At 38.5% G+C, this 18,089-nt stretch overlaps 2 protein-coding genes across 3 annotated transcripts in view; both read left to right on the top strand.

Moving 5' to 3' along the window:
* Nucleotides 1–4,919: 4,919 nt before the first annotated feature.
* On the top strand, nucleotides 4,920–9,249 carry sh3bgrl3 (SH3 domain binding glutamate-rich protein like 3). The gene is made up of 3 exons (XM_015014712.1): nucleotides 4,920–5,079; nucleotides 7,455–7,622; nucleotides 7,772–9,249. Exons 1-3 carry the CDS (start codon nucleotides 5,035–5,037, stop codon nucleotides 7,835–7,837), a joined length of 279 nt encoding a protein of 92 aa, XP_014870198.1. The 5' UTR covers nucleotides 4,920–5,034; the 3' UTR covers nucleotides 7,838–9,249.
* Nucleotides 9,250–9,961: 712 nt separating this feature from the next.
* The window catches only part of LOC106934665 (trafficking protein particle complex subunit 9), a 72,524-nt gene continuing 64,396 nt past the window's right edge, over nucleotides 9,962–18,089 (top strand). Inside the window, exons 1-4 of one of the 2 annotated variants that reach the window (XM_015014710.1) lie at nucleotides 9,962–10,058; nucleotides 10,699–11,300; nucleotides 16,385–16,530; nucleotides 17,534–17,659. In XM_015014710.1, coding sequence (XP_014870196.1) covers nucleotides 10,717–11,300; nucleotides 16,385–16,530; nucleotides 17,534–17,659 — 856 coding nt within the window. In that variant the 5' untranslated portion in view covers nucleotides 9,962–10,058; nucleotides 10,699–10,716. Of the gene's footprint in view, nucleotides 10,059–10,698; nucleotides 11,301–16,384; nucleotides 16,531–17,533; nucleotides 17,660–18,089 lie in introns of those variants that run through there. The other variant, XM_015014709.1, reaches the window with a different exon arrangement.

Raw genomic sequence — 18,089 nt, forward strand, 5'->3', positions numbered from 1 at the left:
GTGCTTTGTGTTGACTCTGCATCTGTTTTACAAACGTGAGGTTTCATCTGACTTTTAAGGGCTCATCTCTTCACCACCAGCTCCTCTTTCTCAATCACTACGTAACTCTTTGGTTCTTTTCTCCTCTGAGATCATAAGACATGTCTGGACTGGTTCCCTGACTGCCTGATGGATTCTTTTGTTTTGCTCCTGTAGCCTGCGGTGTACAATGGCTAGGCCAAGAAAATAATGAATAGCCACAATAATACATAATCTTATCAGATGTAGAAAGCTGCATGTTCAGTATTAAGTTCAGAAATCTTTCTAGGTACAGCAGACCTTTACTATAGCCCTGGTGAGATAAGACATAACATCCTTTCAACACGCCATTGTCACTGCAATCTTTAAAATGCAATATAACACACATGCAGCCTTGTTCTACAAACTTCAGTTGACTCATTTGTTTAGAAAATTAAGCTGTAATTATCATTTGATACAAATCAAATACCAAAATTCATAGATTTTTCTAAACTCAGTTGCTGGTAATTGCTCTCAATGGTAACCTCAAATCCAATGTTACTGTAAGCAGCCTTTCAGTTATTTGCATATTTTACAGAGAGCTTTTGAAAGTGATGTGATGGACTTGATAACGGTTGAAAGTCTGTTACGTTTGAGCGGTTAGGTGGCTTTCCATTTATGTCAAGTTTCCTTTGGAAAAATGGAGGGAGGGGGGGATTAGGAATTCAATGTTTGTATCCATCACCCAGGTGATTTCCTCTAAAAGCAGTGTTTTCTGATCCCTCCCTGATTCCCATGGCAACTTTGTAGCAGGCTATTTGTATGGCTGTTGGCTCACGTTAAGTCAACTGATCTAGCTTTTCTCCTCAGCTGTGATGTAACAATAAAACGTCAAAACCCAGGAAGCAGTTTCAGCCTTCTGTGAACAGCTGAAAAGGCTTCACATCAGGTTCCAGTGGACCATTAAAGAAGGTGTTGCCTTTTTCCACACGTTTGATTGCACTTTTTTTTACAGCCTCATCATTACATTGATTTGTCAGAGCACAACATTTATTTGATGTTGATGTGGACACTCAGCTGTCTGCAATTCACTGATTGTCTACTTGTATAAGGTTGTTTAGTCTGGCAAAATGGCCAACATAAAATGACGAAGGAAAACCAAACAGGACAGAGGAACAGTGCCTGCTGTTGGAACATTTCTGTCCGCTTTAAGGAAAATACCCATTTTCTGACAGACTTTCATGCTCAAGACTCTCATAAGGTGTGTCCTGATACACCGGTAGACTTGGTTCGATTGGAGACCAAATGTGTAACATTTGTTACATTTTCAACTGGTGCAATTAGCTTTCACGCTGAACTGTGTCCCACGGACCAAACCCTTCAAAAAACCTGTTCACCCCCTCGCCTGTGGTGGCGCTGCAGCATGAACCTGACGGAATCAACACAAAAACCTGAATTACAATCAGTTCAATTTCCTTCTTTACAGAATGTGAACAAAAATGGAGTAGCATCTGATTGTTCTTTTGTCTTTGGCAGAAAAACACTAGCCATTTCTTCTGCTAGTGCTTGACATGTTAACTCTGGTTGTACTTTACCAGAATGCCCTGCAGCATTATCCACTTTCTGCTGTCGAACCACACCAAAGTTGACTTCAACCGAACTGAGGCCTGGGTAGATGCACCAGAGTTTGCTTTTTGGTCCGCGTCAGAGTTTGATTGCTTTTTCACACTTCCCCAAACAAACCGGACTTTCTAGGCAAAGTACAGTTCAATTAAAGCGGATTGGACAGGGCTCACTATAGGAGCTCTCTTGAGGCCTAAAGTTTTTTGTGAAAAACATTTATCTAATAGAGGTGAAATTCTAAGAAAAATCTTAGAATTTTTTAACATTTTCCAAGAGTTTTCCTAAAATGACTTCACTATTAGCTACTTTTGTTCTCCAGATTCTTTGAGACTATGGGCTCACAACAGTGGGCTTTTTAAACTCTTCCTACTCCAGAAGCAGATGCTCACTCTTCACTATACAGAATGTTACGAGCCAATACAACAAATTGGTCGCAGTTTCAAAGGTTTGTAAAGTTAACTCTCCAACAGAAAGAAATATGCTTCTTCTAACTAAAAGGGTTCTGGTTTGGTAAGTTGTGGCTCCAATGTGGAAACTGCAGTTACCTGAGTAGCTTGGAGTTAAAGACGGAGCTGAACCGGAGATAGACTCACTGTCTCTTTCCAGTAGGTTCCCTCCAAACACCCAAGTAGGCGAGTGAACTCTATCCATATCAATCGATGTCAGGGTCCAACTCAGTAAATATTTAACAAGAGGGTATCCACTGGCAATTATGCAAGCATTTGTCAGGAGGGCTGATGTTGCTTGTAGGATATATTATAGGGCATTATGAATTTGTGAACATAAGTCGTGGCAAGGAAGGTTCTAGAGCTGAAATTTGTTCCTTTTGTTTGATGTCCAGTTTAGACTAAATCTGTGTTTTTACTACTAAATGCTTTTATTTTCTGTGAAACGGTTATCAAAAGTTTTCTAAGATCACCATTCAGAGGAGGTCTTGTTGGTGTGTTTTGGAGCAACATAACTAAAGTGTGCTTGAGGTAAAGGCCACAAACTGATGACCGAGATTTCTCCATGTAGGGAGCACAACTCTTGGTTCCAATTGCAACCAATTTTTTTTCTGGTTTAAAAACTTTTCATAAAATGCTATGTAAGTGTTCAGTCACATGTAAAACACCTGTCAAGTTTCCCGATTTAGCCTGGAAACTACCGTTTTCTACCCATCTTTCCCGACATGCTCCCGTGTTATAGGACTATTATTTTCTGTAATCTGTGGACTAATGAATCTTTGAGATTATCAAGATGTCATTCTGGAAAATGCGACAAAAGGATTTTGTGTTTTTTAGTTTTGGCCAACTGTGTGTTTGTATGTGTGAAGAATCTGGATTAATGAGCTACAACAATGTTTAATTTTCCATTGGAATCAATAAAATATTTTTGAATTTATGGTGCAAAAACCTTCCATGGATGGGACTTTTGTCCTGTCCAGTCTCTTTCTTATTATTGAATCACAAACACAAACCAAGTGAGGCCTTCAGCCTCCTGGTTGGGTCGTGGGTGCTTCCTTGGAGTAATTTCTCTACTCCTGAAGATATTCTGGAGGCCTTCAGCCACCTGAATATTGTTTGTGGTTTTGTTTGTGGTTTTCTCATTTGTGAATAACGGCTCTCAGGTTCACTGCAGTCTAAACGACTTAGAGGCAACAAAATTCTTTCCACGCTGATAAATATCTATGTCTTTGTTTCTCATCTGATCTTGAATTTCTGTAAATTGGCCCTTGAACTGTTGCGTTTTGGACCTTTTCACCTACTTGATGTTGTCAGTGATGAATTTGCAAATTTATATAGAGTTAGATTGATTTGAGATTGTTTTTTTTTACCCCTCAGTAAATAAAATCTGAATTTGTAATCAGTAGTTTGAAGATCTTAGTTTGGAAAAAAAGAAAGACCCAAAAGCAGTCTGTAAATGGGTGTAATACTTTTTCATTTAACAGTCACAGTTTTGGAAGAAATAGCCTTCTGCTGCCCCCTAGTGTTTGATGAGAATATTACTACACTGGACATAGCATTGTCTTATTGCTCTCCATGTGTTTTGCATTGTTAAAAGTAGACCTGAAGCAATGTATTTATTGAAAAAGGTAGTCAGTTTTTGCCGTCTATAGTAATTGTCCTTCTGTTTGCTGGCATGACCCGACCCATACAGGCTAGGCTCTGCTATTCACCTAAATCCCTGAATCAGCTGAATTACGGGAATATTGGACTCTATCCCAAATTCTTCCCTTGTGACTCACAGTGGGAGTCAGACCGCCTGCCTCACCTCTGATCTTTACATTTCATTTCAGCTCATTAAATGAATGAGGCAAAAAAAAAAAAATAAAAATCTGCAAAACATTAAACCAAGAAAGCACTTCACGGATATTTGTCATTGTGTTGACGATGCCTGAAACACTTATGTGTGCAATTACAGTTCAAATGTCTGGAAAAGGTCAGGCTGGGGGGTTCATTGGGCAGGATCATGTTTACTCGTAAATTTCACGCTGAATTGTTGAGCAATTTTAAGCCTCACTTGGTTTTTGATTCGTTTAATCTGTTTCCAGAGGAAGGTCCGGCTGTTGCTGAGAGCTGTTCTTCTAAAAGTTCACATAGTAAGAATGCTTGGAAAAAGTCATGTAGTAGACAGGAGGTGGATTATGATGCTAAACTTGGTATGCTGTCTATTTAGCATTAATTTATGATATTCACCTACATCACATAAACCTAATATTTTAACCTGCCATATTGCACAATGTTTAGTGGCAAAATTCAATTAAATTCATATATTCATGAATATATGAATATTTACTTAAATGAGAACCTAAATATTTGAATTCAATAACTAATTAACCAATTAATTAATTAATCAATTAATTTAATATGTCTTAGTTGAACATATATTTAATTTCTAAACAAAAAGTATATACACAAATTTTCCTCCTGTAAAATCTGATGGCTGTATACAGTAAGATATTATGGATGAATATATATATATATATATATATATATATATATATATATATATATATATATATATATATATATATAACTCTATATGAAGTTGAGTATATATAACTTCAGTACGGTATTCCTGTAAATACTGATTCTGAGCCTTATCTATCAACGATTGAAATTAGTAAATACTAAATAATTATTTTAACATATAATTACGTAAAATTTCAATTAATGGAAATTGCAACTATTTAATTTTCCAGTACTAAATGACAGGAATGTTAAATTATTTATACAATTATTATTTTCTAATAACATTTAGTAATACTTGTTATACTGTCTTTTTTGGCCCTAATTGAACCATTATTTTGAAAGAGGTCGTGGCATTGCTGTAATCCGGTTTGAGCTATCCCCGTTCAGCTTGACGCGAGCGAGTGCAAGCTATTTGCAAGCAGCGGACGCATAAAGAAAGTGTCACTCAGAACCTGCAGCGATGACCGTCAAAGTGTACTATACCACCGTTACCGCCTCGCGGACGGTAAGTCAGACACACTGAAATTTACCCGTTTACTGCTGAATGTGAGTATTGAGCTCTGATGGGAGCTGCTAACAATGGTTCAGTCTAACGGACACACCCAGCACCCTATCTGTAATAGCTTCCTCCTGACTAACAGTGCAGCGGGCCTATGCGCTTAAACGCTTTTTGCATCATTCATTTAATGTCAGCTTTATGTATCGTATCGGCACTCTTATTGTTCCTTCACACCTAATTATAATGGCAATACGAGCGGCAGGTGTCTTTATTTTTCTACCTGAATTCATGAGCTTGGTTGGGCTGTTTGTTTCTTCCCCAACAAATTAGCAAGCAGTATTTGCTCACTATTCACCACAAAACTTTGTTCAAACAGTGGTTGTGAAACACGGTCATTCAGGTTCGCGTGACTTGACAAAATAACTGACGCGCGAGCACATGTATCCGTGTCCCGCACGCTGAGTTCTGCACCAAACCTCATTCAAAAAATAGTCACTTTAAGTTCCCTGTCAAGTTCAACTTGACTGTAACACGATTCTGTCCAAATAATGTGTACTTATAAATTATGACACGTGAAACACGCTTAGCAGCATTAAGCAATAAGAACTGCCGATTACATAAAAAGCAAAAATACTATCAATATGTATGTTCCAGCTAGTTAAAGCTAGTGTAGTTGGTCATAAAATCATTCACTTGGCACTTCCTGTAATTTTACGGTAGCCGAATTAAGCTGCAGTTTTTGTTGCAATATATATATATATATATATATATATATATATATATATATATTATATTTTATTCTTGCCTCTATATTTTTGTCAGAAGAGCAATATACAAGCAAATTCTTTCATTTGTGTTTGCACTAAATGTGTTCGACATGTCAATAATTTAAATTGCTAAGACCTGTATCTGCAAATAAAATAGGTCATGATGATGTGAAAACAGCTTGACTTAATTTAGCCAAACAACAATCAATCATTATTACACTTCACACTGACAAGTTTTAATAAGACTGCTGAGCAGGGGTGTGTCCAGGAAGTTTTTAAAGGGGGCTAAATGGGGACCAGTGATAATCTTGGGGTGTTGCACCAAAATAAAACCCATAAGTAGGCTGTAATAAACTTTATTAAAAGTGTGCGACTCACAACATGGCTGTCACACTGACATAAACATAAATGCATAAAAAGCAAATATAAAAATCTGACCTATTGAAGCTATGTCTTTTCTCAAGCGTTGTGCTCAAACGTTTTGTCAAACACTGCATACAGCTACAGTCTTCAGCCAGACGTTTCTTCAGAATAGTTGCAAGACTGACTGCTAGTGGAGATGCTTCCTACTTACAGCATCACTTTCCACAACAACTCTTTGAGGATCCTTGGATCATAGAAATTTCCCTTTGGCATAAATAAAGTATAATTGAATTAAAATGCTTTGTGTTAGTAACAGCTGTAATTTCTGGATGTTGGCTTTCATTCCTTGCCAGTAGTCACTGTTAATGACAAGAGATTTGTGCGATTAAATTGGTCGTCGTTAAACATTACTGCTATAATCTTTTCACATGCAGCAGCAACTTTGAAAAATGAAAAAACACTGTACAGCTTTCAGACTGTCTGCCATCTGGTATGTATTAGGAGCTCATTACTCTTTAACCCTGTCCTGTGCTTTAAGGCATCTATCCAACCGTCCTGTTTCTGGAAGTTGTTCCTTTTTCTATACCAATATAATATCCAGAACCTTAAAAAAAATAGTAGTTTGCTTAGCTAATAACAATTTAGATTTACTCATTAGCCAGAGCAGATTTTTTTTCTGGAACTTCCTGGATAAAGTGACAAATCGTTCTGCTTCTCTCTTCCCCATCATCCCCCGGTATGAGGATGTAACTCTAAATAAAACGCACAGCAGCTTGACCTTTTTTGCAGTTTGTTCCGCTTTTTGAGGTGTGGTCACATTTTCGAACATCCAACTTCCTTAGTGTCCCAGAGTGACAGCAGACTGTTCATAGAGGAACCAAACAAACAATGTTTGAAAATTGTTGACAGTGCTTTTAGTTGACTGTTCCCTGAAGCTTATTAGATAGAAGAGAGAGACATCTCGGTTCACTTTGATATTTAAATGCTTGTTTCAGAATTGAAAATTGGCAAAATGGTTAGTTTACCCTGGTTTTGTTGACAACGTTCTAGACATTAAGGGTGAAAAAGTTGCAGTTTTTTCAGCCAGATCTGGGGTATTGTTTACATCACTTTTACTATTTGTTTGAACCGATGACCTGTGAACTGCATCGTATTTGAAGTCTCCATTCTTCCTTACTGAAGGCGGGTGGGTGCCAGATGGTGCTGCGTGGCGGTGCTTCTGACTAAAGCTCATGTTTTTTTGTTTTCCAGGTCAAGTCTCAACAAGCGGAGGTCATCCGGGTCCTGGAAAGTAAAAGCATCCGGTACGAGCTCATCGACATCTCCGTGGGTGGCGAACTCCGGGACGAAATGAGAAGCAAAGCAGGGGACCCCACTGCGGCCCCTCCCCAGTTCTTCAATGAAGACCAGTACTGTGGGGTGAGGAAAGCACACATCAGTATAAAAACCTGTACATGATACATATACCTGTATCTCTGGCAGTTGCCTCAGGCTTTAAACATGGCCAGTGTTTTACTGTTCACGTTTCTGATTTGCCTTTTTGAGATCCTTTCTTCTCTCCTCCACAGAACTACGAGATGTTTTCAGAGGCAGTGGAAGCCGATACAGTGGAACAGTTTCTGAAACTGGCATGAGGACAGTGGGACGTCGACCCGCTCCGCCCTTCTAAACCTCCATCACCTCCAACCACTTCCCCTTCCTCCCCACATCATGTTGGAGGACCTCCAGTACGTCACTGTCCATCACTAATGCTGTCTGCCCACTTTTTATGCCATAACGAAGAATGCCAAATATCTCCAATCCAACCAATCAGAAGTCACACATTCCCCCTTAACTGCAAAGTTGGTCTTAATCCAATTTCCTTTTTTGTTGTTTTCAGATTTTTATATATGTTAGACTACTATTATGAAGGAACTCCAAAGGAATCAGTGTGCAGTAATCGGGTAGACTAATGAATCCAATCCACTGGATGACAACAATCAAATGAGAAACTATCTATTCCATCTGTAATTAAAACACAATCATGTTTGCACTCAGAAGTCTTTGTAAGTACTGAAGCTTAGATGGTTAGAAGTGAAAGGACTACAAGGTATTATAAGAAAAATGATTTTGATTTGTTAAGAATTGATGGAGTCAATTTAGCTTGAATTCCAATACTAATCCATCAAGACAAATATGGAATTTGCAGCATTCTTGAGTCTGTATAATTACAAGTACTCCTTTTGTACTTTTAAAAATGTACCAGTTTTTGGACCAATCATCTTCACCCACATCCATGTTAATACATCATACTCGTAACACAGACCATTGACTAACGCAACTCCTCAACCAACCAAAAACGGTAAATCACAGTTTTTCTGACTCGGTTTCTTAACCAGATCCAAAGGTTCGACTTTTAAAGGACGGCCTCTGGTTTGACATCTCAAATGTTTGCTTAAAGTTTGCATCTGGCTTTCTCTCTTAGTGCCAATAAACCAGTTCTCTAACGCGGATCATGTCTGCAGTGTTAGCATTGACTTGCCCTCTTCTCCTTCCATCTGTCACCTTCCTGGTTTCTGTAGGTGCTGCATATTACTGACTGGGCAAAAGATGCCAATCAATAACAAGAAGGGAGTATTTCATACTGAAGGTTTACATTTTGGTTATCATAACTCAGTCTTATCAAACTTTGGGAACATTTACCACATTCCATTGGTGGTGTTGCATTCATTCCATGAATCACTTGGTTGAAATAAAAAAAAAAGCATGTTTTGTAGGATTTCTTCAAGATGTTTGCACCCCCTGCCTTCATTGCATCTGTTAAGCTGTCCCTTGTGATTTCCTCTCACAATGATTGTGTATTGTTTTGTAGATGTTTGCCTGTTATTGATGTATACTCACTATGAATCATTCTTTAGACATTCCATTCTGAGCTCCTGCGTTGCTTTTTGGACCAATTCCTCTTGGCCAAAACGAAAAAATGAAGAAAATACAGACTTAAAAGCGGTTGTCTTCCAAGAAGATTGTGAGAAGTGATTTATGCATTAAAATAAAAGAGTTAAATCAATCTGTTTGGATTGTTTGATTATATGGGATTTTGATTTATTTAAATGTGCAGTTTTGGTTGGATGTTTCTAACTGAAAGGAGAATGCTACATCTGATTTTCATTTTTAATCGGCTTGTAAGGGAAAACTTTTGTAGTTTTACTGTTTTCATTCAGTGGTTTTATAACATTACACCAAAAAACTGGATCCAAATGTAAACTTTGTACTATTTCAAATCTTGATAACTCTGAAGGAAGTCATCAAAACCTATTGTGTATTCAAGGATATTGACTAAGATTAAAAATGCATTATGAAATAATTTCTGAGAACAAATGCAACTAAGTATAGAACACAGGTTCATCTCGAACGAGAACATAAAATCTAATTCAGCTCAAAAGGTGAAACTTTTGAATCCAACTGATCCTAGACTTTTCATTATTTGTATATCAGATTTCAGCAACAAGGCAATTCAAAGTGTTTTACACTATAAAAAGCAAAGTAATAAATGAAACGTGCAATAGGCATTGCATTTGATCAAATCAATTGTTTTAAAACGAACAGAACTCAGACCGTATTTTTTACACATATCCCACAAAAGAAGCATCAGCCATGTTCCTGGTGTCCGTTGTCCCTTTTTGATATAATGAATTTATGCCCGATATACACACACAAAAAAGAAATATAAAAGCCTTTGTGCCACTGACAAAACCTTCGACCGTGTTTGAGGCTTTTAGTCTGAAAATATTCCCGGATGTTTCGCTACTGCTTCACCGGATGTTAGTAAACCGTGGCTAGAAGACGGAAGCTGTAAAATTTTGACAAACAGCTGAGGTAATATCAGTTAATAAATAATATTACTAATTTAAAGCGATGCATGTGGCCAGACTTATATTCGCATACATGTCCTGCTTTTCTTTCTTCCGTATTGTTGCTTTTTAACAGCGGTTTGCGGCGTCTGCTTTTATTAAGCAGCTAAGCTAAGCTAGTTGAGTCTTGTAATTGGTACCAGAATATTACTGAATGGATGCTGTTTGCTGACATAATACAAAAGCTTACAAAATGACATCCTGTGCCTGGTTATTATTTTTAATCGCCCTTGGCCGGCGCAGTATGTTTCCAGGTGTCACTTTTAGCAGTCACGTTACCTTTTTAAACAGAAACAGACAGCAGCAGGTGTATAATCAAAGGGAACTCTGGGATTTCTTCCCTTCTGCGATGCGCAGCTTCTGGTTCAGCAAACCTGCATAGGACTCTTTCATTACTTTTAAAGACTCTGAACTTTAGCTCATAACTCTGACACTTGTCAAATCTAAACTAGACTAAAAACATATAATTAAAACAGTTGTAATTTGAGAAACCACAAAAAAGATATAAGGAAGGAGAATGATCTTTACAAACCGAGTCCATGCCATGTTATGAGTGATTAAGGTTTAGGTTGTTTAAAACGAATGAGCTTTGTTGTTCCTCCCAGGTGAAGCTCAGTCTGACGATGAGCGTCCCAGACTACATGCAGTGTGCCGAGGACCACCAGACGGTGCTGGTGGTGGTCCAGCCGGTGGGCATCGTGCCCGAGGACCAGTTCTTCAAGATCTACAAGCGCATCGCCAGCGTGAGCCAAGTGAACATCCGCGACTCCCAGCGGCTCCTCTACATTCGCTACCGCCACCACTACCTGCCCGAGAACAACGAGTGGGGCGACTTCCAGACGCATCGCAAAGTGGTGGGCCTCATCTGCATCACCACGTGCAACTCGGCCAAGGACTGGCCGCAGACCGCCGAGCGCTTCCACGGCCAGAAGGAGGTGTACAGCTCCACCCTGTACGACTCGCGCCTGCTGGTGTTCGGCCTGCAGGGGGAGATCGCCGAGCAGCAGCGCACCGACGTGGCCTTCTATCCGGGCTTCGAGGAGTGCTCCGACGTGGAGCGGAGGGTCGAGGACTTTGTGGAGTCCATATTTATCGTCCTGGAGTCCAAGCGGCTGGACCGGGCCACAGATAAGTCCGGTGACAAGATCCAGCTGCTCTGCGTGCCTTTTGAAAAGAAGGATTTTGTGGGTTTGGACACAGACAGCAGGTGAGCGTTTCTCTCCAGAATCCCGATTTCTCAGCATTTCATGGAACTTTCACCTGGGGGTGTCCCGATGCGATATTTATATCAATTATTAAAAAAAGAGTATTGGATTATGTGGGCCTGCATTTAAAATTTCCCATATAAGCACCGCTATAGCAGCACTCCGCTCCATAATTCTCCTCCGGCATTTAGTCCGACCCAACATGGGGCTTTATAGTTAAAGGCCTGTCATAGCAAGTTTTACTAGATGATAAATTGCCCCAGAAGTTATTGTGATACACAATAATATTGTTTGAGACCATTTTCAAGTAATATTATGGTAATGGCATAATAATGCAAGAGCACATTTTCAAAGATCAATAAACGTTAAATTCAAATGAACATTTTATACTGGAACTGGAAGACATTTAAAACGTCCAAAATTAATTAAACAAAACAACAGAAACAACAAATAAAATGAATTATAAACAAACAAAATTGTCCTGCAAAAAAGGGCTAGTTGATGAGCCTTTTCTAACATTCCACACTGCAAAATTGAGTAATAAAATCGTTTCTGATTTGTATTGGCTCAATCTCTGTATTGGCCAATATTCAAAGCTGCGATATCGATATCGTATTGGAAGTGGAAAATTGTATCAGGACACCCCAACTTTCAGCTGGATGTCTGTTGTCTGTGTTTTATGTCGGCCTCATATTTTCAAAAATCCTCAGGCATCTTTGCTCATTTTTTCTAAAAATTTACATCTTTTTTGTTTGTTTTTTCTACATTTGTTTTTATTTGATTTATCCTGCTTTACTCTTCTGTTTTCTTTTCTTCCATACTGTCCCGTGAGTTTATTGTTGGGTGTGAAAAGGTGAGATCTTAGACTCCATAGGTGAATCACTTTCCCCACAGATGTTAGCTCTGCTGAGGCATGGGCCGGTATGAGGTCTAAGGGCGCCATGGACTTATGTAAGAAATCCAGCAATTTTATGTTACTTATGCAAAAATATGAACCAAAATGCAGTTCCTATGAAATTTATTCACCTCCTTGGATGCTTTACTCCTTTTACAAAACAACCATGATCAACAAAAGTTTGGCTATTTTGAGTTAAAAATAATAATAACAATAATAATAATAATAATAATAATAATACAAACCCTTTAATATCAAAGTGAAAACCAATTTTATTGCAGTCATTCCACTCATTGTGACACCACTAGCACCATTTGACTGACCTAATTCAACTGACCTGTTGAATTAGGTCAGTCACTTATTTTATGTTACATATTTTCATTCAGTTGTCATTACTTTATAGAAATCTGTTTTTACTTTGACATAAAAGGTTTTCCTTTGTAATTTGTTTTGGCAAAACCACCTAATTTTGTTGATCATGATTGATATGTAAAGCAACTGAGGAGGTGAATAGCTTTTCTAGGAGCTGTGTAGATCACAATCTAGATATTTTTGCTAGTAGAGCAAAATGTACACCACAAAGTGCTTCTAAAATAATACATCTTGTTCGTTATCACAGTTATAAAACTGCTATTAAACATTTTATATATTGTTATTTTGACATGATACATGAACTAAAGCTATCAAATTGACAACCTCTATATTTTTTCAGGCTATTGTATGGATGTACACCTGTTTGGTTTTGCCGTGTAGTCGTCTCCTGTTAAGCTAGCTGATTAGCACGGCGCAGCAACAGGTGAGGGAGTGTCAGTACTTCATGATTGTATGATCCATACAGCCAGAAAAAACTCCAGTCACTTACACAGTTTCCCTAGAAATGGTATGGTGAACATTTTATTTATTTATTTAATTTTTCAAAGTTGAATTGTCAACTTTTGAAAACTGGTCCATGCCTTGAACCGGTCCATGCCTGGCACTACCCTGAAGATGCTTTCTCCCTGCTCCTCCCTGACTCCTGACCAAACGTAGCTCTTTTATTCAATCGCAGCATCTTGCAAAAATGAGTACACACAGAAGATGTGACACTTTGACACAACATAAAGCAGTCAGCATACGGCTTGCATGGACAGCCATATATGTCCAAATCGCTGGCAACAAAAGTGAGTGCATCCCTAAGTGAAAATGGCCAAAACTTTCCCAAAGTGTCAATATTTTGTGTGGCTGCCATTATGTTCCGCTGCAGCTCCCCACAGCCCCAAACCATGATACTCCCACCGCCGTGCTTGACTGTAGGCAAGACGCTCCTTCCACCTGCTGCTACACACACTTGACACCATCTGAACCAAACAAGTCATAACACCTTTATTGGTTCTGAATAAGCAAAATGTCAGAGGGAAAAAAAAGTGATTAAGAAGAAACAATCAAAATGTCCTACTAATAATTAACCCAAAACATTCATATCCATTTCGAAAAGAAGATGAAAGCTTATTAAATCCCACCCCAATTGTCTCATGGTAATATGTCTCACATTATGCATATTTTTACATCAAAGTTTTACTTTGTGTCACAATTTCTACTCTTTCCAAAGTGCATCTGTACGATTTATTTATTGGCATGTATAATAACAGGACACACTCTGCTTGTCTTCAGCAAGATGTCCATCTTTAGAAGGAACTTTGGACATTTTCACTTAGTTCTGCAGAGTTCTTCTGCACTATGAGGCCAATTTGATAAAAAAACAAAACAATAAAATACTACAGGGTTTTCTAATTAATTAGTCTGGTAATTAGAAAGAGCTGCACCTGTGCTGATGAAGGGAACAAACTCAAATGAAGTTAGCTGATGGCTTTTTGCCATTATGTTAACTTTTCAAGCTTGCACAGCTCTTTGAAATGAATAAAATGCATCACATAAGTTTGTAATCTAAAATGATGTCAGCAAAAAAAAAAAGCTGCATTATTTGTGTCACTGCCAACTGGGCCTGTCGCGATAAACGATAAATCAATTAATATTAATCGCACGATAAATTAAACCTATCGACCTCATTTTAATTATCGGCTTTATCCTCTTTCTGTCTTTTTTTCTTTCTGTTGATGACACTGAATGAAAAAGGCTCAACTCTGGTGCTCTCCACTGACCCTCCCTTCCTATTTCCTTAGTGTAATGCCCAGCGCACACTAAAAGATTTGTCGGCTCATTTTCAAAACCTGACAGACCACCATTAGCCGACAGAAAGCCTAGGTATAACGGTTCGATCGGGTTCGTTGTGCCTTGTGGTGTCCAGCCATATGGGTACAAAATAACTACAAGTCCAGTTAACTAATTTTAAAACCAGGCATTAATCAATGCTTTACTAGAATCTACCTGCAATGCATGTGGCTAGAGTCAGCATAAAGTCCTGACTGAATGAAAATCATTATAACCTATTTCACGTTAACGAAGAACAGTTGAAAAGTTACCGGGTTTATCAACTGCGGTAGCAATTTGGCTTCAACTCCTCCCCTTGTCATTTCTATATTCTTTGCACGAAATGTTGTTTCCACATATCATCTCCAATGTCCGATGGATTTTGGGTTGCGCCGTGTCAGCTGTTTGTGATTCCCCTATGTAATTTCCCCTGTTTTTGGTTGTTTTGTTTTAGTTTATCAGTTCCAGTGTTGTGTTCTTTTGAAAATAAAATGTATGTATCTATGGCAGGAAATTGCATGCATTATTACGTCATTTCCATTAAATCATTGTCAAAAGGTCTTGAAACAATGTTACCGTTTATCGCAATAATTTTTTAGACAATTAATCGCTCAGCAAAATTTATCGTGACAGGCCTACTGCCAACGGTTTTTCCTAAAGCAGTGTTCTGGCTGCGCTCCATGTGGAAACACCATCAGGCCCAAGACAAAAAAAAAAGTCTTATTTTATTTTTGGTAAGATCAAAAAGTTTTTGAAAACATCTTTGACCTCAAATGGTCAGAGCGTGACAATTACTGGCATCTAGTGGCTAAGTTAAAAATAGCTGTGATTTTAGAGGCTATCCTCCTTCTATCTACTAGTAAATTTTTATAATCTGTATATTTTATAATCAGCTTGAGCAAAGTTGAATATGTATTTGTCTTTAAACAAACAGGCTTTTTACTTTCTCCTGCGAGGTTTATACTATGACTTTTACCAAAAAACAAACTTTGCTCCATCAAAATTTTTTTCATTCATTTATGAAGCTTTCCTAAATGCACGCAGGGTTTTCAAAGAAAGATTTTAAAAAGAATTTTTTTTTTCGAAAATAATTGAAAACTGGATGTCTTTCTTTGAATGAAGCATACCTGTAAAATCTTTTAACATTTTTGAGTCTAAGATTATTGACATGCCCCTTTCCACCAAAAAAATCAGACTGTATTTGGTTAGCTAAAATATCATGGCTTAGTTTATTGTTGAGAAGGAAAAAGAATGTTCTTAGGTCCACTAGTCCTTTTGACCCACATGCCAAAAGTTTTGGAGAGCCGTGGCCTAGCTCAGTTTATCCTGCTCACATTGTTCCTGTCTGATGAGGATGTTCTAGTTGGTGAAACTGCATTTGAATGAGTGGATCTCTACTTGTGTAAACCGGTAGCTGCACTGACCTCTGAAAATGTAAACTCATGATCTAGTAATAATTCGTCACTATTTAATTTCACTTTTAAAACGCATGTATTGTTTTAATTATCCAGCCGGGCCTGTTTGAAATTGAAAGCTTTTTGTTTGGAGTCTGTGCTGTAGCACTCCTGCTTCTCTATTATGTATTTCCTCTTAAGCTCTTGGCCACCTGCTGAGCCACTTCATTTTCTTCCATTGACCTTCCTGGTGTTTGTGAAGAGCTTACACATCCTGTCCTGCATAATTTCATACATATTTTATGAAAGTAGTTCCATTTCCCTTGTGTCCTGGTGAAGCTACTCCCTTTTTCCTCCCTCCAACAAAAACCGACGAGTCACAGAATACCTCGTGCCTTGTCTTGTCGCCCAGATCACACTTTAGCTGACAGACGAGACCCCTGTCCTGTCTCCAACCAACTCATTTTACCTATACAAACTCAGAGTATCGTTTCTAGAGTAACCGGGAGCCAAAAGAAGTACTTTTGTTAAAGATGTTGATGCACCTTGTTCTTCTGGCAGTGGTTCCAAAAATGTTTTCCCTCCTCATTCCTGTCACTTCGCTCCCCAGGCATTACAAGAAGCGTTGCCAGGGGCGGATGAGGAAGCATGTCGGGGACCTGTGCCTGCAGGCGGGGATGCTGCAGGATGCGCTGGTCCACTACCACATGGCTGTGGAGCTGCTCAGGGGAGTCAACGATTTCCTCTGGCTTGGTGGTAAGCATCAGCCTAAACATTTTATTTTTATTTATTTATTTTTTGTTATAGTTATATTTACAGAGTGTCCTCACATCCTAAGAAAGTCTTAAAATGTCTTATTTATAAAATAGTAATTCGGCTTTAAACATATTAATTACAGGTCTTGCATTTTGCTGTGGCAGGACTATCTAATCTTGTTTATTCAGTTTTTTGACAGGGAACTTTTCTGTCAGACTAAAGCTGCTAAAATACCTACCATGCTTGCTAGCAAGGATATTTTAGGGTACATTTAACTAGCTTCCTTTTTCTCCTTTTTCCTAATTTATTTCCACCAAAATGTTATGTAAAAAAATAAAACGCAGGCTGCTTGAAAAGGAAACTAGCTAGGTTTTTGCGTCCATCGTGACAAAGTGCACTTTCATCGATTTTATTCTGGATGAAGTTTGTTTTCCCCACCAGCTCGCTTCTGTTACCCACTCATATAAGGCTTCTTGCATTCTGTGCAAAAAAGCCCAACACTTAAGCTTGATGCTAAAGGGGGGCTAAAGTTATAGAGAGTAATATACAGTGTGAGAAACCAAATCTGCTGCCAAGAGCCACAAACGCACACCAGAAATGTCCATTTTTGCTGTGTTTGATTGTAGGACACCAGACCAGCTGTCCAGTCTTAAATTGGAGTTATTTATTTTTTTAAAATGAGCATTATCCTGCAAAAATGTGACATTGTAGCTGGTTGACTTGGTTGCATTTGTCAAACCCATGAAACCCATATATTTTGACCCATGCCATCTTTTAAAGGAAATTCAGTGTCAGATAATCTTTAACTTACTACAGATTTTCTTATAATGGTTTGGTGTCCAAAGCATGCCATTTTTGGACACCAACATGCTCTTCACATACAGTGGCTTGCAAAAGTACTCGTACTCCTCAGATGTTTTTTATTTTTCATACTTTGTCACTTTACAACCAAAAAACCGATTGTCAGATCCCAGAATCTGTGCACCTGTGGTTTTGTTTGCAGCTGCGTTGGAAGGCTTATGTTCAGCCTCTGTCATCTTCCACTACCCGGGAGGCACAGCAGGAAAGATGGCCGCACGCAAGCCCAGCATCTCCCAGCCGGCCGACGCGGGCAAACGCCACAGACCAGGTAACCACTGGGCTGCAAACAGGAAACGGAAACGGCGGCTCTCCTGAGTGACTCAGAGAAACAGAATGGATCTGCTGGCTGGCCAAGCTTTGCTCAGCTGAACTGCTTGGTTTCACTTTAAGCTTTCTTAAATGCTGAAATGTGTGTATTTTCTCCTGCTGATTGCTAATTTAAACTTTAACAATGTTGTGCCATCTTCCCCTTTTAATTAACTTGCTATTAACTCTGCTATCTTTAATGCTAATACATATTTTAATGCTAGTACATATTTTAAGCAAAAGTAAGAAGTTACAGGAAAAAAAACTGACATTGAACTGAGTATTTTTCTTTGTTCACAGTTATATCAGAATAATATTGTGTATCAACTTGCTGTTGAGTTTAAGTTTATTTGTACACAGGATTTCTATGCGGTATGAAATTTTAAATTTGA

The sequence above is a fragment of the Poecilia latipinna genome, unplaced genomic scaffold (genome assembly GCF_001443285.1).
Source record: "Poecilia latipinna isolate Pla-1442-1.1 unplaced genomic scaffold, P_latipinna-1.0 Scaffold1840, whole genome shotgun sequence".
Taxonomy (NCBI): domain Eukaryota; kingdom Metazoa; phylum Chordata; class Actinopteri; order Cyprinodontiformes; family Poeciliidae; genus Poecilia; species Poecilia latipinna.